Source organism: Diprion similis, chromosome 12 (genome assembly GCF_021155765.1).
Source record: "Diprion similis isolate iyDipSimi1 chromosome 12, iyDipSimi1.1, whole genome shotgun sequence".
In the NCBI taxonomy this organism is placed as follows: Eukaryota; Metazoa; Arthropoda; class Insecta; order Hymenoptera; family Diprionidae; genus Diprion; species Diprion similis.
In genome coordinates this window covers 17,138,896-17,163,071 of record NC_060116.1, presented here as the reverse complement: position 1 = coordinate 17,163,071, position 24,176 = coordinate 17,138,896, and the positions used below count along the sequence as shown (strand labels likewise).

At 39.2% G+C, this 24,176-nt stretch overlaps 1 protein-coding gene and 1 non-coding gene across 3 annotated transcripts in view; one reads left to right on the top strand and one right to left on the bottom strand.

Moving 5' to 3' along the window:
• LOC124413706 overlaps nt 1-24,176 on the bottom strand; it is a 37,361-nt gene that overhangs the window by 2,587 nt on the left and 10,598 nt on the right. Inside the window, exons 2-5 of one of the 2 annotated variants that reach the window (XM_046894468.1) lie at nt 5,568-5,829; nt 3,417-5,475; nt 3,101-3,277; nt 37-224 (exon numbers count right to left, since the gene is read on the bottom strand). In XM_046894468.1, coding sequence (XP_046750424.1) covers nt 37-224; nt 3,101-3,277; nt 3,417-5,475; nt 5,568-5,753 — 2,610 coding nt within the window. In that variant the 5' untranslated portion in view covers nt 5,754-5,829. The remainder of the gene's footprint in view (nt 1-36; nt 225-3,100; nt 3,278-3,416; nt 5,476-5,567; nt 5,830-24,176) is intronic. The other variant, XM_046894469.1, reaches the window with a different exon arrangement.
• Trnag-gcc lies at nt 6,849-6,919 on the top strand. Its single transcript has one exon. It is a non-coding gene; the product is annotated as a tRNA-Gly (tRNA).

Sequence of the window (24,176 nt, the reverse complement as noted above, 5' to 3'; positions counted from 1 at the left end):
TCACGGAGCGCGGATAGCATGGACATGATTAATTACCGATGAATCCGTCGTGGATGCGGATCGAGGGCTGGCGAGGGTCTCGTAGTCCTCGTGGTTCGGGGGCACCGCAGCCGGTCGCTTCTTCACCGGAGGCTGGCAGATCGCCTGGTCCCTCATGCTGGCCGTCCTCTGAGGCTTTGAGGGTGCGAGGCCGCTCCGCACTTCACCTGGAACATCCTCCGCTGCTGCAGGGCCGCCCGCCATGGTCAAGCGCCAGGGTTAGTACCACAAGACACAATGCAGAACACAGCCTATTTTAAGCTACCATACAGCAAATTCGACGTTCCGCATAACATTATATACGACATACGACATCGCACCGTTTTCAGCTTCTTTTTGCGATATTTATTGCAACGCTTTTGCGCATTTTAGTCACTTTGATTAAATTTCCAAGATTTTGCGAATATTTTGTGCAACGAAAACTTGTTATTCGGTCGGAGATTAAGGGCGAGGATAAATTTTGAAAACGTTGTCGTGACTTCTTAAAAGAGTCATAAAAATGCAGGCTTACACGTGTAAGTATGTGTGAATCGTCGTGTGATAAAGTGGAAGAAGAAAAGAAAAGAAAAGGGGAAAAAACCGTAATGTCGCATCCGCGCGACTGCAAACGGGGTCGATTTCTCTTCCGTGGAACGAACGGCGTGAATAGTTTCAGCTTGAGAATACACACCACATATACATATATTGTATGCAGGTAGGTAGGCTACTGCACAAATAAGTTTATACCAGCGGTGATTGACGTAGGTAGGTGTGTATACTCCATGGCTTTGTGAGTTGTACGTGATTTTCGTCTAAATTAGCGAGGTCGTGCAAATACTGCCGTATAAAGTGGCATGGAAACATGATAATAAAGAGATCAACCGCTCGATCGTTTTGGTAAAAGGTGAAAACATCGGACAAAATTTCATTGGATCGCTGAAAAAGGCTCCTTTCTCATTTTCGCATGCGGCGTTAGTTGCACCCAGCATTGCCAAAACAATATGTTAGATGGAAAACCGACGAGGATAGCTTTCCGCCAACCGTAACACCAGACAAAGCCTTTACTTTTTGTCTCTACTTTCTTTTCAGTCGAAAAAAAATTGACCAATAATTTAAACATGTATTATGTAATGAAAAGTTTCGTTCAGTGTTTCAGTTGAGTATGTGATTATAAATATTAACATGTACACGTGTACGATTTCTGTTACGTATACACTCGTTATTTCTTATTTCAGTTTTTTTCATCTGACAAACATTCGAAAATAGATACAGGTTGAGAGTGAAATAAAGAAATTGAACAAAAATGAAAAAAGAAAAAACAAACAGACAGAGGAACCTGCAAATTTCGATGTAAAGGTACGACAAACAGTGATCCAATAACATGTATTATTATAGGCACAGCACAATGCAATGATAGAGACAAAAAGTGAGACAAGACACAGTGAGAGATGATGCACTAATAGAAAACAAGAGATTCTCTGTTCAAGCAAAATCATTTATTTCAAAACATGTGAAAATTCTTGTATTTATATATATATATACCGTGTGTATACATATATATATATATATATATATATATATATATATATATATATATATATATATATATATATGTATATAGTGTGTAGATTACAGGTAAAGGTATTATTTTATTTACACTAATGAGTTATATGTATGTATCTATATAAGTATATAAAATTGCATAACGATTTAAAAGTGCAAAAGAAAACGAAAAAAGAAACAAACTTTTATACTTATACACGTTTCATTATGCAGCCATTCTCAAACATTACTAACCATTCGCGTATATTCCTATATATATATATGTATAATTGTATATATTTAATACTCTGGGTAAAAATATCGACCGTAGTTCAATTTTCAATTACACATGTTTCACGTATGCAAATATATAACACTTTCGTCCCAGGAAGTATGAGAGAGAAAAGGCAAACGGATGAACGTAGAAATTAAATTTAAAAACAAACAAAAAAAAAGGGAAGTTAATTGAAATACTGCGAAATTGTACGATGAACTATATAATGTATTATATTCACTCTACGTATCCAAGAAAATAAAATTTCTATATTACGATTGTATTTTAAATAACAAGTCCGAGGGTGAATCGATATTTTATGTATCATCGATCATGGCATCACCTGTCCTAATACCTAAGCTAATTTTCAAGTCAGGATTACTTTGCATAAGATGTATAAATAATGGAAGAAATGTCCATCTGGTTTGATAAAAAAACCGAACAACGTCTCCTGCCCAGATTGTGACGAATTTACGGTTCTTGATTTCAATTCGTCGAATCGATATTGTTATACCTTTGTTCGAACTATCATCATCGGATGACAACGATCGCGAATATACCAACTTCTAACCGTCGTCCGTATTTATTAAACTATACAGGTATAACACACATAGTCAAGTATGCACGAGCTGAACCACATCATGAATAACAAACGGCAGGCAAATCCTGAGTCATGAGACAAGATTCCATTTACTTAAAATTACACCTTACATAATATCTGTTATATATATATGTATAGTATAAGACCGCGAGTCCCGAGATGCATAAATGTATGAGTGTCATGCATATGAATATGTAATTATAATTATATTATGATAGATTATGTTTATTGAAAATGAACGAAAGATGCAGCTTATAAAATAATATGTATGTATAATAATATAAAACAAATGGAAAAACCGCGAGTAAAATTTGCTCTTATCATGATAAGTTCGAAAAACTAACAACCGAGACGACATCTCTCTACAAGATCACAGGAATCATCATTTCATCTCCTCTGTATCACGATAAAAATGTCCATTCAATTATCTATAGATATAATAGTTTACGATCCTTGCAAGCCTGTTATGTAAAAAAGCGTGCAGGCATTCACGTGTGAGTATGGCTGTTACATCGTTATTATCATTATTAACATTACTATCATTACTATTATCATTATTATTATCATCGTCGTCACTCGTGTTCGTTATAATTAATAATATTAATAATATTACCCCCCATCTCTCTTTCAATCGTATTAGTTACACTGTATAGGCCTGAACTTACCCAGATTCGCGTAGATCGAGTCGGGGCTCGTCGGATTCGGCGGATGCCACGATTTACTCGGTGATTTGATCTCGGTTCGAGGGGGTGGCGGTCGAGCCGGCTTGTTAGCCGGGTCCAGTCGGGCCCAATCGTCGAGGGACTGATTCCTGGGTGGTGGCGGCGGCTTCCCGGGCCTCGCTGCGTCGACAGGGATGGTGGAAAATGAAAATTTATTTTGAACCTCTTCGCAAATTATACTTCGACGTTTTTTTGCTATTAAAATGTTAGTAAAATGAAAGTGAAGGAGGTATATATATACACATTAACAACGACTCACCAAAGGGATGATGAGGGGGGCTGCCGGTAGAGGGCGACGAGAGGTGCTGGGACTGATCGGCCTCGCTAACCGATTCGTCGGTCCTCTGATCCTTGCTGATCCTGGGAAGGCGTTCCCTGCTGACAACCTCAACGGCAGCGCCGTCGAGCTCCAGAGGATGTATGATTTCGAGTCGAGGTTTGGCCGTCGGTTGGGGCGAGGTTGGAGGATCGTCGAGTCTGGGCGGTAAGCCGGGATTGCCGTCGACCTGGTCCTTCTTCGATCCCATCCTGAGAAACTTCTTGAGAGAAAAGCGTGACCGGGCCTTTTTCTTCTCCTCGATTTTATCGGCGCCGTTGGCTAAACTGTCCTGAGACAAGGACATCATCCTTCGTGCGTCCGCGTCGATTACCGACGAACCGGGCTGCTCGCTCGTCTGCGTATCAGCGGCTTCCTGATCGGTGTCCTTCCGGAATTTAGGACTGCACGAAGAAGCTCTCTCCCGCTTTTCCTTCTCCCTGACGACCGGCGAGTCGGACTTCAAATTAACCGCGCCTGGATTGCGGGCAAAAAGCGATCCTCCGGCTTCGTCGACCGTCGACGCGTACGTCGGGGGCGGTGGTTTCGGGGCCATCCGTCGTTTGTTCGACGACCTGACCGCGTCCCCGTCGACGTCAACGAGCGTGATCACGCGGCTCGCCGTTTCATCTTCGACGTCCTCCCCCCTCCCCGGAATCAACGCCGTTGTCTCTTCCTCTTCGACGACGCTTTGCTGCTGATCCTGCGTTCCCCTGAGGTTAAGACTCCTCGGTCCCGTTGCTCGCGAGTTAGTCTCGCAGGAACCGTTCCTGAATGCAGACGGTGCCTTCGGCGGCAGGAAGGAGGGCTTCTGGGGAACCGTCGGCTTTGCCTTCTTATTCACGTCGACGCTGTGGAGGAACGACGAATTCCGCGGCTCGATCGGCGGCGGGCTCCGCGGCAAGGCTGGCGGTTCAACGACTTCCTCGTCGGCTTTGCCGTCCGGCTCTCCGGCCAGTTCCCTGCTGACCTTCGGCCCGAATGACCCCGGAGCCTCGGTTTCGTCCGGTTTGTTATCACCCTCCTCATCGTCCGCGGCCTGTACCTCCATCGTGTTCACGTCCTTCCCCCAGGTCTTCTTCGGCTCCGGTTCACCATCCCGATCCTCGATTCTCGCGTAGCTCTCATTTTCCCTCGCTGCAGTCGTCCTAGCGATGTACTCGTTCTTCGAGTCGAGGGTCTGCTTGTAGCTACCCTGAGTCGCAATCTTGATCGGCTTGTCGGCGTCCTTCTGCTTCTTCATAGCGGGTGTCCTGGTGATCCCGGTCTTCCGATCGGCGCTCGCCTTAGCGATGAAGCCCGTCTTCTGGAAGACCTGGTCGCTGCTTACCGTTCTTCCGGAAACCGTCGGCCCCTCGACGCTCTGCTGCAGCGAATCGCTCTTCTGTATAACGGAAATAAGATTGCTCGATGTGATCAGGGGCATGTCGACGATCTTCTCAAGGGCGGAGCCGTTCTTCTCTGTCTGAACGGACGTCGCCTCCTTCTCGTTTCTATCCCGGACGATCTTGTCCTCGGCTATGCTGTTCACCGACTTTAAGGTGACCTCTGACTTGGCGTCGGCGACCTCGCTGGTCTGTCTACTCGTCATCGAGAAGTTGACAGCTTTTCGTTCGGCGGGTCGTTTCGCCGTCGGTACAACCGCGTCCCCGGCGCCGAACGGCGTCACCGATACCAGGAGGGTCTTCTTCTTGCCGTCCGAGTCCTTCCGCGGCTTGCCCAGCATCAACGAGGCGAAGGACTTCTTCGCGTCGGGAATACCACTCGACGAGAGATTCGCGGTTACCGTATTAAAGCTCGTGTTGGCTCTCGTCAGGTTGCAGAGTGCTCGCTCCTCCTCGCCATCGGGAAGATCGTCCTCCACGCCCAGCGACGACTCGCTCAGCTCGAACTCCTCCGAGTCCGAGAAATCGTCACCTCCGTAGCCGATCACTTCCGTCAAGGAATCGGGAAACGCGACTTTCTTCTTCCCCCTGGAAGACGTCTTTCCCTTGAGGATACCCTGCGGCAGCGTCGTCGGAAAGATGAACGTCGATTAGTTATATTACTCGAGTGAGTGGATAGGTGGTATAGTTTTTTTAGATCTCTTCTTACCTGCGGCATCGCCTCGATCACGTTCATCGTCTTCGTCGTCTTCGACGTCTTCGTCGTCATCGTCGTTCCTTTGAACCTCGCGTTGTTATCGACGGCTTCCGAATGCTCTTCACGGGGTTTGAAACAATTCGAGCAGAGCTCCTTCTTCCAGGCATTCTGCACGAAGTGGTTACACTGCGACGACATCCTATCACTACGGCCTCCAGTGCGATTCTTTAAACGGCATTTGCGGCCCACTTTACGTATCCATCGTATCAATGATCTGAAACAGCTTATAAAGAGACGGTTTATTATATAGACAGTGAATGCTTCGGTCTCTTAACAGTCGTTGGACGTCATCGGACCGATGGTGTGTCGCCACGACACGTTGGGCCGATAATTACACGATGACGAGGATGACAAGGAGGTCCGAGAACAATTTTCTCTGAACTTAAATCACCGTGATTAATGAACGAGAATCGTTAGCGGACATTTTTCTGCAGTGCAAATTCATTCCCCGTATTGTTACACGAATGAGTTGTACACATACGGAGAATGTCGAGTTAAGGGTAAAAACGAGAGTAAGTATTATAATTATATGTATGGTATAGGTAGAATATAATATTATAAGCATTGTTTAACGGACGTTGTTACATTCGCGTTAGCGCGCTGCCGTTTCGTCAATAAAATTAATTAACAACCAAGTATAAAACTTAACAATGTCAAATTACTGCTCATCCGGTGTAATAACTTAAATACTAATAATCATGCACTTGCCACAACAACATTCACGTACGTGTTCCTCTCTTTTCAGCTCTCCGCTCGCTATACTGCAGCTGCAGTTTATTATGCCAGGCTTTCCAGTGAAAACTTGAGTAAACGTGATACCAGTGTACCCAATCCTACCTATATGTATAATATGTATATACGCTTGTTGTTAAACGGCATCTGTATAGCTGTGTAAATAAACAAATAAAATTACACCTGTACAGAGTTACACAACCTTTTCCGTTTCGTAGTCATCAATGATGGTAAAGTCATTTGATAAAAGACAAGATGTTGCTTTTCAAAAATGATATACACAAATGTGTAATATCTTGTAAAATTAATTCTAGTTTTTATCGATAGGAAAGAATGCAACATTTGAGATTCAAAATATTCGTACAAAAATGGATTTCTTGCTTCTCTAATCAATTATTTGGATAGTCGTATTTAGTCTAAAATAAAAATAAAAACAGCTATAGTTATTTTAAGAAACGTAGATAAACTTTCAGTACAAACTTTGTATATACAAGTATAACAGCATCGGTGGTTCAGTGGTAGAATGCTCGCCTGCCACGCGGGCGGCCCGGGTTCGATTCCCGGCCGATGCAAATTTTTTTCCTTTTATTCTCTGCATATCGAAATGGAACAAAACTAATTGTTCATATAGAATTTTGTTCATCTTCGTTCGAAATTATTTATTTATTTTTTTTATCAAGATTATTCACTTGAAACGGATAAACAATTATGATGTAATTATTTCGATACGAACGATTGCTTCTTTCTTGTCTGATTTCAAACCCAGGACTCTGTATAAATCATCAGTTGTAATGTCTCCGATTATTTCCAAGGGTTATCAACCTCTCTAAGAACGAAGTTGTAACCAACGGATAAATATTAATTCCCGTATCGTCCTCAGCCTTTGACTGACTACAAAATGATTCTTGTCATATGCCTAATGCACACACACATAAGTATAAAAACTCCCATAACCATTGGCCAGGAAAGAATTCTTTCTCTCGCCCAGAACAAGGATAAAATGAGATATAAAATTGTATAAAAGTAAAACGGCGATAAAACAAATTCCGCATAACATGAAAAGCACCATTGCGAAGAAACCTCAGGACGTAAGGAATATTTTATTCATCCATATTATAAGTATACGTATACGCACAAGTTGACCGAGAACATGAACGCGGAGGAATGCTCGTCGTAGACGTTTGAATATGTATCAGAGTATGTATTATGTGCCTTCAGCACATACCCAGCACGTACATACACAACGTACGCGCATTGCATGTATGCGCGAGTATTTGCATGAGTATTATACGGCATAATTCATATCCGCATGCTTTGGTCGCTGTCGGAATAAGACAAAGGTGCTCGAATCTGCGCGTCCTTCGATCTCGCAGGTGTAAGATTGCAATGTGGTAGTAGGTGTCCCTCCAAGCCATGTACGTATGCATAATCGTGAACATATACGAATAAAAGTCTGGCTGAATAGAAAATCTCATTCGCCTTCGTGTCCAAACAATTAGCCACACACCGAGTTTCTTGCCACTGGCTGTTGCAGAGATTCTGATTCTTTTTTCTTTCTTCATCTAAAGTACCATTATTCCCTGGCACTTGGACCTGTACAATCGTTTCAAGGCCACGGTCCCGGTCGACTAAATAACCCGCATCGTAAAGACCTCGCGACGCCATGACCGTAGTCTTAGAAAACTCTCTCTTTCTTTTTCTATCTCTCTCGCTCTCTGTGAGGTGTGCAAGTTCCGTCATCACACAAGATGTTATCGCATTTAGTCCGGTCCAAACAAGTCAGAATTAAAAATATTTGGATGTGGTTGTATTTTTGTGTAGAGGATCTTCCGTCCCTCAGGAACTCAAATCTGAAGTCACTTTTGAGCTATGTAGCCGGTGTGTCGAGAAAACAGCAAAATTTGACGTTTTTCGCGTTTTCCTCGAAAACTGCTGTCGGTGGATGAAACATGACTCGACCATCGTGTAGAGCAGGAAATTCTGCATCGAATTATGTCTTCATACGTCGGAAACGGAGTCGAATTAACAAATTTAAGAAAAAGAAATTATTTTACCAAAATTTCCCAGATACCGTCGGTAAGGAGGATTCCTTTTATCTTAATTTGTTAGCCCGACTCCTTTTCCGACATACGAAGACATAATTCGATGTAGAATTTTCCGCTCTACACGATGATCAAGTCATTTTTCATCTATCGACAGAAGTTTTTTGGAGGAAAACGCGAAAGACGTCAAATTCTGCTGATTTCTCGAAACACGAGCTATGCAGCTGAAAAATCACTTCAGATTTGAGTTTCTCAGGGTCGAACACCCCTACGCAGAAAAATGCAAGCATATTCCGAATGATTTAAACTCAGATCTATTTTGACTTGATTTGACCAATCATACTAACGTAGGTGAACGAAAAATAATATGCCCGCTTCTTGTCCTATCGCACCCGGCATATAAACTAACTTAAGCACTCGCTGCTCGATGATACACTGCACCAGCGATTCATTAAATTTCATTCATGAACTTCTTCGAAGTTATTACTCATTATTCAATAGATACTCGGATTGTCATTAGTTAAACAAATTTTCATTCTTTGCAGGTACGGCTATCAGAACGATCAGCATCGCCTGATGCGGACGCGTTTATCTCGCTCGTTTATACATCCACGTATCGACATTGTCGCCGTGGTGGTGAGGTGGCGAGGTGAGCAAACAACATTTTTTTATTACAACTATACCCACGTGACGCGCAAGCCATTATGACTATACTTAGTAAAGCATTACACAGGCACATGTGAGCCCATGGAGATTAAAAATTTTGCCTGACGCCCGATCCGCATGGAGGCACGGTTAATTACCCGACACTTTACGGATTACAGGCACACCGACTTGAGCTCTAAATCGCCTTTTCTCCTTCATTTTGTACGTTTTTTGTTTTCATTCTTTTTTTTTTAATGAATGTGAAAAATTTTACCGGCATATAAAATTATATTATCAACAGGACCGGGTTAAAGTTGCGAATTTGAAAAGTTCGGAAAGCGCCGAATTCCGAATTATTTGGTGGCGAAACTTAAAGTAAAGAAATCAAACTTATGCGAAACAAAAAGGTTCCGAATGGTCGACGGTTCAAAATTCCGAAATGCAAGAGTCCAAAAATTCAAATTACGAGAGAGTAAAATTCTGAGAAATATCTTTTCGATGGAATAAAATTCTGAATATTTATTTAAAATTTTGCTCATTTTCGCACTTTCGGAACTTTTTTTCAAATTCAAAATTTCAACCCCGCCCCCCATATCAACAACAATTACAATAGCAATAGCTTCGATTAAAGCGTGTATCTATGATGTACAGGATTGAAAAAGAAATTGAATCGAAGAATGAGAAAAAGTCTAATTACTTCTTCTCTATATCCGGCAGAGGATCAACGTTCACACGAATTATACGATTGTTAACCTATTATATACCCCAATGTCATGGTACCCCAGGATTAATTGGTTCATCCCAGAAGCGGGTGATTTCAATGCCTTCGTTTCGAATTGAATTCATATCGTGTGAACTTAAACTTGAGCATTGAAAGTCGAGATCACAGCTGTATCTATATACGTATAATTTCATACCTATACAATACACCGTACATCCACCCATAACGAACATGCAAATACCTACGAGCGTTCATTGTAATTATTATTATTACTATCATTATTATTATCTTGCCATGAATTGTTTGTCTTGCGTGAGATATCTTGGGAGAACTGACTCTACCTTTCTTTCTCGAATGTTTCCTCGCAAGTAGTATCAAATTCATTTCGCGAGCGTTGAATCTTAAAATATAAAAGTAAAAATTGGATGGTATAAAAAAAATTGAATCTTTGTACACGTATCTGTTATATTATGACTATACGAAAGGTTGTTTATACTTGGTGAGAAAAAGCAAAATCAATTTTGTGTCTTCGTTTTCTTATTATTATTATATCAATTTTAAACGAATTAAGTATTGATCATAATCATAATTTATAAATACACAAAGTCAAATTTCCCTTCTTCTTTTCGTGATTGTTGATGTTATTATTATTACCATTTTGCATGTTCGAAGTTTGACATTCGGTCAAGCTACTGACCCGTGCAGGCAGCAGGCAGCAGGCAGCAGGCAGCGTGACTGCGAGATAGATGCAGATATATTATACGGTCTAGAACCAGGTACTTTCGCGATAGAAATAATAACAGAGAACAAAGATATGTCAGAGGACGTCTCGGATTTAAAATCTACTGACCCAAATTCATGGAGCGTAAAACGAGCGTACGTAAGTACCTCCGTACACGAACACAAGAGGGATTTGTATTGTACGCAGCGCCTAAGCATATTATTGCAAATTATACAAGGATCTTAAACGTATATATAAACGTTTCAAAATATTTATTATACGAATACCTATACACGTGATTCTGCGACATTTAGCCTTCGCGGATGATGCAAGCATTTACTTAAAACATTAACAACGACGATAAATAATAACGATTCAACGGGATATTATGAGAGACGTCGAGGTTTGCGATTATTATACCAGAATGGAATTGCTCTTTTATTATAAACTCTTATCGCGTTGGTATAACGGGTAACGAGAGTTCGTATCCCCTCGTGTCGGATATTGTGTCATCTTTTATCGCCTTTATACCCCTGACTGTGTGTGCAGGCGATGATGAGTGATCCTGACGTAACTTACCACTCGCCGTTATTTTTTTTTTTTTTTTAATGTTATTGCGAAACAATAAAGCTGCTTTTTGCACAGGGAGAGACACAGGACCAAATTGCGTAATTTGCAATTCAGGATCTGCAAAAGGATCGTCGATCCCGACGTAGAATCGTTCGCACGGAAAAAAGACAAGGCGAAAAAGCGGTGATATTTGATGACCGTTACCCGAGTTTCGCATTCCTGGGCAGGATGAGGATTCCTGCGGTTATAGCCGCGAGGACGGTTGCAAATTTGTCAAATACATTTATATTTATTATATATCAGCAATCGCGAAACACGCGTGTCAATATTTACAGACTTTAGAGGGAGAGATTCAGAGATAAGAATTTATTCAAAGCCATTTAATAATCGTATGAGCTATGCGCCGCAACTTGTAACGCACGCGATATCATGTTTGCATAAATAATCAAAATGCAGGACACGTAGCAGCGCGAAGTAACGCGATGCATTTGCTGCACGCCCGCGTCGAGAACCCAACGGAAATGCCTCCCGATTATTCACGTTCAATCGTGTATTTTACGTATAGATCTACCTATATACAAGTGACTCGCGTATGTATGTATGTATGTATGTATGTATGTATGTACGTACAAATGTGCATGTATAAAAGGCATTGTACAATTAACGTGCACCGAGTGACCGAGCTGCGACTCGACGCTACATTAATTCCCGTTTCCGCTCAACTTCTCGCAACTCGATTTTACACCACACGCAGCGGATATACAATTATATTACTACACATATCATGCAGAGCACATATTTTATAAGTCAAGCCGTTTAAGAGTGAATAAAAATCAAAATTTGTCAGATTTTTTTTTACATGTTATTTGAATTGAAAATAGAAAAAATAAAATAAGCGGCCATTTGAGATGTCCTACAAAAATTTTGATACGCGTTTGAAAAAACAATTTGTTTTCTTATTTTCTTCGTCACACCCTAGTGTACGTATATAAGGTGTATTCTTCTCACATGCCGTCATATTCGCATATATATTTTCAACGTGAATGATCATACAGCTCGATTGATATTATATAGCCTGCACAGAGTATACATGTATAGTTAAAATCAAGCGCTGATCACGGCTGCGGAGGTCAAACGAAAGGTGTGTAACAACATGGCTGAGGACAATATAGACTAAATCCTTGAAGGCTGTAATTGCCTGGCTGCGTCGCTGCTGCACCCTTGGAGCCGAAACTGTAAAATGAACATGAGGCCGTCCATACTTTTGCAATATTTGTTATAGGTACGGTAATTCGCACGGCTTGACTAATCGAGTTATATACAACGCTAAAACATTCACGGCATACATAAGTATTAGGGTCGTCTTCGTTCCGGACCTTTTCGAAATTTAAGGGTACGTCAAAGTGTAAGATTTGAAAATTTTTTTTTTTTTTTATTCATTATCCAACAGTATACACGGTTGTAAACATTCTCTCCAATTTAGAAATTGAAATTCCAATTATTTCGGTCGCTACAGCCTTTCTGACAGCGAAGGGAACGCGTTTTTCTCGGAATGATGTTTTTCAAAAAACGGTGGCAACTCTCAAAGGAACAGTTTTCAAGCGATCCCTTTGAAATTTTGACAGAACATTCTTCACGTCATTCTTTATACTTCTATGGAAGCTTTTTGTTTCTTTTTCAATATTTTTTTTACGAATAACTGCCGAAAAAAATAGGCTGAATTCAATACTTTTTGTTCAAACCACACCCATTTTTTAAATTTCATAAAAAAAATGCCACCGTAGAAACATGGCGGCTTTTCTACAGATTAATAATCTTTTCAAAATTTTTGTTTTAGATCAAATTTGCAGTCGCAATCCTGGCCACCATACGGGACCTTTTTTTTTAAACGAAATTTTCAATAAATCAAAACTATGTAAACAATAAATAAATCCATTGACAAATAAATCATTTTGTATTCTGCATCGGTGCTTTAATTTGTAAAAAAAAAAAAAGCAAATCATCAGACCGATTGGCTTATCCTAACCATACAAAAAAAAGGGGAAAATCCCTTTTGACGATCCCTTAACCGAAACGCTCCCCAAATTGTTACCAAACAAATACATAGACAGAAATCTCCTCAAAAACGCATGAGGCGAAGTCTGTGAACTTTGCCATTTAAATTATACACACGTTTTCATTTATTTACTTGGTACAGCAATTTGGGAGTTGGCCGAGACGGAATTGGAAGAAATTGAACATAATCGGCAGGATGAACGAGAAGCGAAAATTATACTTGGGAGATAAGAAGGTTAAGAGGAAAGACTGACGCGGCGACTAATCAAGAATTAATGTTGAAAGTCTCTTGTTTCGAGTCCCATTCATGCCTCGACGTGTGACATGCGTGTCCACGTGTGTAGGTATGTGTACCTAATAACATGTGCCTGCATCATACTATACTCGAGAATCACGATTCATCGACGGCTTGTTGACCGCGCTTAAAAAATTGTATTATACTACATATATACCTATAATGGGTATATAAACGTGTTTATGTAGGTGTGAACTTCTTCTTCTCTTTATCAAGCGAACGGTCTCACAACACTCCGCAGTACATCGCGTGTGAGAAGAGAAGTTCGTCCGAAGAACGATGAATGCCGAGCATTATGCATATTATAAATACTTTACACGTGACGTGTGTTCGTCGAATGGGCGATACTTACTCGTCTTTTTATATTTCTAACCAACCAATAACTGCCGCACAAAGATAAAGATCGGAATGCAAGCGGCGTTTACGATACACTGTAAGACAGACGTCATTGAAGAACACGATGCACAGATCCTTTAGTTCTTAGCTTGATTTAGAGCCAATATATGTATAAAGTTTGCTTCGATTCACTGATGGAGTTCCAATTTTCATTTTCCAACTTCGGGCAGGGTTAAAAAATCAGAAATGCTGATTCATAGAAGGACCAGAATATCGAATATTCGTATTCAAAAACGTGGTACAGTCAAGTACAGAAAATTGAAAACATGGTAAGTCGATGTACAGAAAGACAAAGTATAAAAAGGTGAAAAGAATGAACAGCAAAAAATCGAGAATCTGTATATACGATTCTATACTATCAAGCGGACTTAATTCTGCCGATTCTACAGTGGAGCATTTTATCTTCTGACCTCATCAGTATTCCACTTCTCCATACTTCGACTTTAAACATATTTAATTGCTATATAATATATTAAGTTTCCACTTTAAAAAAAAATTCGCTATCGTGGTTTCTCGGTTTTTTCATATTTCTGCATTTTTACCCCCACCCCCAATTTCTAGCCACGCAATCATTCGATCTCGATCATTGACATACTCATATGTGTATACTTGTTACACCTATGGGTAGGCATACTATACCCACATATGAAAACCACGCCCTGCAATACACGCGTTTACACGCATGCTTCTATTATTATATTACCCACCCACACACACACACACACACACACACACACACACACACACACACACACACACACACACACACACACACACACACACACACACACACACACACACACACACATACACTCACGTTCGGAACTCTGCGTGTGTGCCGAGAATTGAGAGGCGCGTCAAGGGGCAGGGAGCCATTCTTCCGAACAAAGAGCCAGCTTCTTGGTTTCGTTCTGCCTCTCTTTCTCCTCTCCTCTCCTCTTTACTCTCTCATTATTTATTTGCTCTCCGTCCTCCGATCTTCAGTTCGGAACGAACTGTTAACAGCGAGGAAAAAACGACGCCTCGCGAAGTTAGGAAACCGGAAAACGCGGTTCTTTGTCGAAGTGGTCAGGAGGAGGAGGGGGAGGAGGAGGAGGAGGAAGAGGACCTCGACGCGTCGAGTTCTACCGGTCCTAAAGGAGGTCGGAACAACGCGCCAGGAGCGCCGACCGGCTTCTTATATTATCTCCTGCGTTTAAAACCTCGAGCGGTTTTCTGAACCGGATAGATAATGTTCTTGTTTTTTCTTCTTCGTCTAATTTTTCTTTTTTCCATTCCATGTCGAGAATACGCGTAGCGCATACTTCTAGCGTGTCAAACGTCGAATCAGGCTTCTCTTTTAATTTCATTCTCGGTTTATTTGCAATATAAAGAAATAATTCCAGTGTTCATTTCATTTCGCAATATTCACTTTTTCGTAGTTTCATGTATCTACTTAGTATCATATGTGCGGTGGCTGATTGCGAGATGAAAACTGGTAGCGAGAGGAGGAGAGAGAAAGAGAGAAAGAGAGAAAGAGAGATGCTGAGGCGAACTTTCTAGCCTGAGCTCAGCTGCAGCAGTATACATACCTATAATAACAGTACTGTTACAACAATTGCTTTGGCGAATAAATAAATTATTTCCTGGTCGTCTCTCTCGTATCGTACTGGCATAATCTCAGCTGGTCTATGCATGTAAAGGTCGAACTGATTTCACGATGGAACATGAAAACGATGGGAAGTTTACATTATACACCAAGTTTATATATATATATATATATATGATGCTTAATTAGTCTCGATTATGATTCGCAATTAACGCCAGCTCTCGTAAAAATTTGATAATTTTTATATACGATTAATTGGACCACCTCTAGTTGTGTTGTATGGATATATCATATAAAAGTGATTCATAGAAAAAAAAAATTTTAACTTAGTCTATAATCGATTCAATTTGTGAATCAAAGATTATTTTAAACTGTAAAATTTTTTGGATATATCCTTTTTTGTAGTTTGGATTTTTCCACACCGATAGCTCAGTGAAAAAATCCTCAAGGAACAAATATTTTTTTCCCAACATTTTTTTTTAACGTGAAATGAACTCCGTTGAATACATAATTCGATTTCAGGCCACGTTAACATTTTTAGAAGTCAGCAGTGCTGGTTCTCTTCAATGAGCAAAACGTGGAAAAACGTGTAAAGAAAATCGCTAACGATATTACACACATGTATCACACCAGTATCGGTCGCAATGCTTCGGGTCTACCAGATAAAAGAAACGGAAACAGCAGCCAAGTATTACATTACTCAAGTTAAGCGAGCCGATCGTCGCCAATCGATTATATATTTAACGGTCAATTAATCGGAGGGTATTGGCCGTTACACAGCTGAATAATGCTGTTCAGCAGCAGTTTGACGAGAAAACCATTTCTCTCCTTCTTTGCACAGTCCCAGGTTATACCTGCAGTATAATACATTACGTAAAATGGTCGGAAAAAACTTTGACGATCATTACAGGTATTACACTTTTACTACACCAGTATTTTCTAACGGTAACAGTTGAAATTTGAGCCACCTATTTATTGCCTGCAGTGAGGAAAAGGAAATTCAGCAGGTGTTAAAAACAAACAAAAAAAAAAAAGAGAAAAAAAATCGACGACGATAATGATGATGATGATACTAAAAGTGAGTGAGAATGTACACAATCGTATGCCGTAGACTTTTTGAAATGCCAATTATCGTCGAGTTCGTCGCAGAGATTAAATTCAACGTCTGAAATTACAGATCCATAGACAATAATTTGAACAAATGGAATTCTGCGATATAACAGTCATGACAGTTATTAGCTTATACGTTGTGTCGGGGTCAACTAACCGGCTAATCATATGCACGTTTAATAACGACAAGGCAGATAAAAAACTCGCAGCACACTTATAGACTGGATAAGCATTAAAGGTAAGCCAATATATGTATATACCTACGTATATAGTGTGTGTAAATATTCTTACGAACAGGTAGTGTGGTGTAACGTAACGTAACTTCTCATAATAAATGCCTGTAAATGGAAAAAAAAAGAATAGAAAAAAATTGTGTAATTCGAATGAGATACAGGCATAATCAGAATCTCTTCTCTTCTCTATGTATACACACAATATAAAACTCAAAAAACCTCTCTTCTGTTTGTCTGTCCGTTATATGTTTGCTTACAACTAGAGAACTACCGAAGCGATTTCAATTCTTCTTTTTTTGTTTTTTTTTTTTGTTTTTTTTTTCTATTCACAAGATTTTTTAACGTCTCGATGAGCTCTGCAATAATATGCCCGATAGTTTTGCCACGAGAATTATTTGAAGATATTCAGAAGCGGAACCGCAACGAACCGTATATGTATAGTGTATCTTGTCAAGGGACGGCAGATGAAGACGTGTCATAGGCACGTCATTGACCATCGCTGACCGATCGAGAAAAAATCTTTGCAACGGTTTCGATCGTTTACGTAACGCGACAATTGTCGATGCCGAGAGGAAACCGGACGCAGCTAGACTCTGAAACCGGTTTGAAATGAAAAAAAAAAAAAGGTAAAAAATTTCCTTGCACCCGTCTGAGGAACTACAGAAAATATCGGCTGCAGTGCGTGAACCTTGTAGATGCAGGTGGTTTAAAAGTACTTTGAAAAATCACATTCGCGGGTGAAACAGGTGGAAATATTATTATAATGGCAGTATTTCCCAGACGTAAAAGACGTAAAATTGTACCGCATGTAGCCGAGATTCTATCGAGATTTATCGATCGATCGGTTACATAATAAATAAGTTGCAATATGAATTCGTTCTATATATACAGATACTCTAACATATCGTGACATATGTTGCAAATTCTTAATAAGCCCGCAGGTACCTACGTACATGTGTGTATGACGGTTGGTTTCAATGGTCTTGAACAACGTATAAACTTTCTCCGATTGATTAAGATTATAGGTATATACGTATAAGTTGTAATCCAAATCTAGGTCATGAATGTAATAATAAATTCTGGTTTGATTATACCAATTTCTACTTTTTTTTTTATCACCTTCTTCATTTTACTCCCAAGACGAAAGAAGCATCGTCAAATGAAAGAAGAGACAAGACAATCTATTGAGGCTAATGTCTAGAATATAAAAAATAGGTAAGTAGCATCCGAAAGTAGTGCAAATGAGTTGCATACGAGCTGTTACGATATGCTGTACCACGTATATGTCTATTATCTATCTGGAAATAACTTTCTATTTCGCAAGTAGACAGATAATTCGTACATATAGTTATAATTAAATGTATTTATAAAAAATAAAGAATTGTAGAAGCGACGCGGTGGAAATAACGAATGACTCGTTGTTTGATTATTAGCTTTAACGTAGGTAATGCATAATATAGATATGATGTACCTATTAATTATCTAACACATGATACCGGCAGCGTGTTTAATAAATTTGTGATTTCGTACAACAAAAATATATTCGATAAAAAGTTAAATATTTTTCGTTAGAAATTTCAAACCGTGGATTATACCCTGCTGCTGCTGTGGGTGGTGGTGGTGGTGGTGGTGGTGGTGGTGGTGGTGCAAGAGAGTCGGCCAAGGTTCATCTTTTGTTGCCAAAGCAGGATTCCTGAACCGTGACCAGGACGCAAGTTTTTCTACACACACGCCTGTTTCGCTAAGCCGATATACACACGTCCGTTATGATCAAGGGTAGGTTAGGTTGGGTTAGGTTGTTATTTTTTCTATATACGTACACATACGTATACGTATTAATAAACGCACCAGTTGCGCCAAATAAGCGAAATCAACGAGAGCTAACGAAGCTCGAACGAGTTACCCCGAGTTGGCACTTTCTCTCTCCGCGAAATTACGCCAATTTCAAGTTTCAGTCGTCAACTCTCTGCGTTGCATTCGTTGCATTTTGACTTTTAAGGATTTCGAAAGATCCTTGAATAATTTTTTTTACAACGTACTTGACATTATTCTCTCTTATAACACGTAGATTTCACGAGAGAAATATTTCCTTGAGAAAACATTCCAAAAATCAGTTTGCAAAAACTATATCAACATCCGAAATTCTCACATGGCTTCAACTTCACTCTGCTGAAGCAAGATCACGCAGCTTGCAAATGCGCCAATGAATGTCTCGGTCAAATTTACTCCGCGAATAGTTTTCCCACCCATAATTCGCACGTGAATGGAATGTAACGCACTACCATTGCATGTACAATAAACGAGATCCTGCAGGAATGATAATCATCGTCGCAGGTGTATTCGCACCATATACAGGCACATCATCTCTTTCCCATGTATAATACGCCGGTCTCGAATCGGCCTCTTTAGAAAGCGGACGTGTAGTAAGTGTGCCTGTTATACACACGATGCAGTGTCTCTATGCTTTAACACTTGAGCCATACTACGTGGATAATACAAGAAAAGTCCAGGAAATTTTCTCCGCGGTTGTAAATAATTTGCGAAACAATAGAAAAAAAAGAAAATTATAATAACATATACTTCGAATATCAAGAAGAAAGTCTGTATAATTGATTTTAAGAGGATGCCTTGGTCGATTTCAACGATGACGTACATATATTTCCAAACTAATGTCGAAGTCTGTGTATCTCAAACGCGAAAAAAGACTCAAAATCACTCGCAACAGATTTTCATTTGACGCCGAAATAAAGAAAATTGCACGGATTCTAAGGAATCGCGATAATAAAATCGTAGAATTCATGCTATTTCTACATTTTTGCGTCGAATGAAAATATTTTTATAGAATAAGGCTGTTGAACTCTTTTTCGCGTTTTAAATACCTGTATTCCTATATTTATCGATATATACTCTAATTTCGGAATGGACAAGAGTGTCCCCTTAAGATGCAACTTTTCGAACGTAAGATGAATATGAATACAATAATACGGATCTTCTAAAAGAGTATCACAAGTCTGTGAACCCAATTGGGTTACCGTAAGTACGACAGCCACTTGAATCCACCGTGTAGTGTGTAGGTATAATAATCAAACTTGAGAGGTCAAAATTCCATTTTTTGTCATTCGTTGTGCGCAATCGGAGAGAAAGAGACACGCACACGCGACCACGTATGAGGGTATAGAGCATATGCGCTATAATTCATGCCGCAAGTAGCTTGTATACGGAGAACGTGTTTAACCACACTTTCAAAAAATCAGGCAAGTGGGCTGCGCGATGATTTCACTCTCCTATTCGTACAATATCGTATCTGTAATATACAATCTTTGAGTGCACATATGTATAATACATATACGTGCACATGTGTATATATCATAAGTGAAGATATCGTATAATGTTATGGGCTGCAGTACAATAAATTAACGACTACTGATTGTTTCACAGTCTAGCTATCATTGCACTTAATTAATTGCAATGTACGCGGAACGAAATTTACACCATTTTTATCAACTTGATGAAATTGGTTCGTTAATCACATCGCATATTTATAAAATCGTTCTTTGATAATTTATACTTTGAGAAAATATATGTATACACAAGTATATATAATAAATCTGAAAACGATTTGACGAATCAATTTTCACCACTTTCGACTAATTACGTATTCGTAAAAATATCTCAAAGACTGCAGTACTAACAAGAAGTCAAGATATTTTGACCGATCTTAAAAAGGTTTAGGGTTAAGGAGACGCGATTGAAAAAAGTTAAAAAAGAATGAAAGTTGATATCAAGGATCGTCATGCTTTATAAATTGCTTGCACAAAAAGTGTGAATTTTTTAAAAGGTCACACGGACAGTGGAAGAAGGTTTGCCTTTTTTGTTAAAACGAATATAATAAGTGGGCGATTGAAGTCTGGAATCACGCGCGAAGAGATCAGTATAATTGGTTAATTCATTTGAACATAGCCATTTTAGTATAAAGCTCGGACTCTGTCCAATTTTTTCAAGATTTTCGCCTACGACAGACGGTCGAGTGAAGAACTATGACGACAATTCTATTTTAGATATCGCTAACTTTTTTGCGCCTGCTTCCAGGATCAAATATAGGTAAAATATATATTATATATTGGACTTAATGAGAAACAAGATGCAGGACAGTAGCAGAGTGAAAAAGTTGAATCCTAATGCAAATTAATTGCAAACGGATTCTCACCCAACACGTGAGCATATGTATAATATATATATATATATATCTATAAACTTAGCACTTTTACGCTGCGATGATTAGAGACGAGTTATAATGAATTTATAGGAAAGCCGAATCTAGTCGAGTCGAGTGAAGAATGCTATTATACAGCTATAACACGAATCGAAAGTTTCGAAATATATGCGGATGCGCCACACTCTCGCTACTAAAAATTCAAATCGGTTTGAATAAGTTTTGAAGATCGTTCGACACGATCTCTATGTAACCCAAAAGTCCTGTTTCCTTTTTTCCGTGTCCTTCTTTCTCCGATACTTTCCTTGATTTTTTATTTTTGATATTTTACTATTTTTTCGGTTTGTCGGAAGGTTTGTCTCGGCTAGATGATCGCGTCGCACGATTTCGAGCCTGCGAGTTAATAGTTGCGAAATATCGCGCTACGCCGGGTAGAAAGTCTCCTCTGCAGGTATCTTTTGTCACCCTGATGCCTTATAATCGTTCGTTTGTTAGATCATAGATCGACGATGGGACCGTTTTCTTCCTCGTCGATTTGCAGGTACGAAACGTAGCTCTCGCCGAATATACGTGGCATGCATAGCAATCCTATATCGATACCAATTCTGCCTCGGCAGTTGGTTGTTATAAGTACGAGTTTCACGTACGAACTTAAAGAAATTCGACGAGTCGTTAAATTTATATTAAACGTATCGAAATAGCTTCAGAGTAATTCGAGTGAAAAGTTACATGAAATAAAATTTTTTACTAGACTGTAATCGAACTCCGCGAAAAAAATCTATAACATACGAGACAATGATTAAATAATCTGGCGTATTTTTTTCACGTCAAAAATGATTATTTTGTTTGTTTAAATTTCGTTTCTTCGATTCAGATATAATAATAGTTTTTCCTCTCAACTCCCAAGAATTATACTTGAGAAGATATAATCGAATGATTGATAGAAACGACGAGCTTTGTCGTGCAGTTGATCGATGTTCAGTGAACTTATCGATTGTCGCAAGAGTGTAATAAACGACGATAAAAAGGTAAACGAAACACGCCTTTGTTGAATGCCGGTTACATTATGTGTTTGTAAATGTTCGTACGACTGCAGTGTAGGAGATAGGATGTCATTTTCCACACTAGGGTTCTATTGTTTCTCTTTATTATTATCGTTGTTATACCCGTATAACTTCACACTGTGCACGATGGACGTACACGAATACAGGTATATAAAATTTGTATAAAAAACCAGGGAACGAACGAACGAACGAACGAACGAACGAACGGATATACCGCGTTCAGTGGCGGTGTCAGGCACCTCGCCGATAACAGGAACAACGAACGCCGGCTTTATGCTGAATCAATGAATGAATCGCTGACTTGAAACGCGAGTAATACGGATTACATGCAGTGCGATGGAAGAAAACAAAGCCGTCGAAAACGCTGAAGGAATGAAATTTTATATACATTTGTCGGATCGTCAAGAATTTGTGAAGACGCGTGTCGCGACTTTAGGCGTAAATTCAAAAAAACATATATTTCATTTTCTTTACGTTTATATATATATGTATTATTTGTGAGCAGTCGTGATAAGTAAAATCATTTCGCTAAAAATTTCATCCATTTTTTTATTACATCTACTTGCACGCGTATATTTAAAAATAACGATGAAAAATATTTTCATTCAATCTTTTACATACAAATATGCGTTTCTTTATATTATTCTCCGTTTAAAGAATAAAAATATCGATATAATATTTGCATCGTGATACATAGTAGACGGGATTGCCTTTTTCTCTGTAAAATTTATTGCAATTTCGTATCACAGTATGCATACCTATACGCAAGACTTTTCTTGGTATCGGGAAGAAATCATCAAGTACATCTAGTACGATTCGGAAATAAAAAAACTGCAATTGCAACTGCATGGGATATAAAAAACGAGGTGAGACGACGACAAGTCGGTGAAATTTTCAGCGATATATCGCTAAAGTAGGTAAAATTACACACCTTGCGTACCTAGATTCATATAACATAGGCAGGAACTGATTTCTAATTAATCTTAAAAGGCTAACTGGGGACAGAGCAAAAGTAGCAGCAGTAGCAGCAGCTCGATGTCCTCGATAATACATCTGCAAGAACGACGGCGGATAACCGGTAGCACGTATTATTTCCGTAAGCATACATATAGGTTCTCATCATGTACCTTCTTCATTTTATTTACTCGTTATATACAAACCTATATACATAAATAAACAATACATACGGTTTCTAATTCAAGTATTTATATACGGAGTTTCCAGACTCGTGGAAAACTTCTTTTTTATCCCCCCCTATTTTTTTATTTTTTTTTTTTTTGAGAACTGCGACCTCGTTCCTCACACGGTATACATATATATATATATATATATATATACTGCGGGTAAATGTATTTCCACATGATTGCAACATTTTTTTATTCTCAATTTTTTGCTAGGTAATTGAATCGTACGTGTACGTAAATCGCGATCTGCTCAGTCTGGTTCTACATATAGGTAGTGATGCGAAGTGTGTGAAGTTTATACAACAAAACTAGTTCATTTAACTGGTTCAAACACGTTTATTTTATAGTTATGTGCACTTTATGTACATAACATATCACTCGAAGAATGAAAGCCGCACATTGCGCTAGAGTTCTATAAATTTATAGGTGAGTCGTAAAATGCAGATCAAATTTGTGCAGTTGTATTAACTGTATTTGGTTGTACGCGTATTGCGTACCAAAAAAAGTATCCTTTAGTGACGTAAAACGTTCGTGACATAGTATTTTTCAGTTAAACTATATATGCATGCAAATAGAGACGGAAATACGGTGCTTCGATCACGCCGTGAAGGCACACTTTTTTTCTGCGTTCGTTCGTCTTTCGCAAAAAGAAGAATAAAAATTGTAGTAAGGAGCTACGGTTGTTAACTGACCTACACCTGCGACAAGAGACACGTATTCCTGTACAACAAACACGATAATTGAGCCATCAAATAAGTGAAACGTGTGTTTTTAGTAGGTACAGTAGATTTCGGAGTTGAAGTTCAGAGTTTTTTTGGGAAGAAAATTTCATGACATAAATTCCAGGTTTTCCAGGACCTGAAACCTAGTTTTCCCTGACATTTTCCCAGTCCTAGTAAGTTACTCAAATCTAAATCGTTCAGCTCATCAATGATATATTCGGTTAAAATTCAATTTGAATTGAGGAAAAATATAACGTAAAAAAAGTCAGT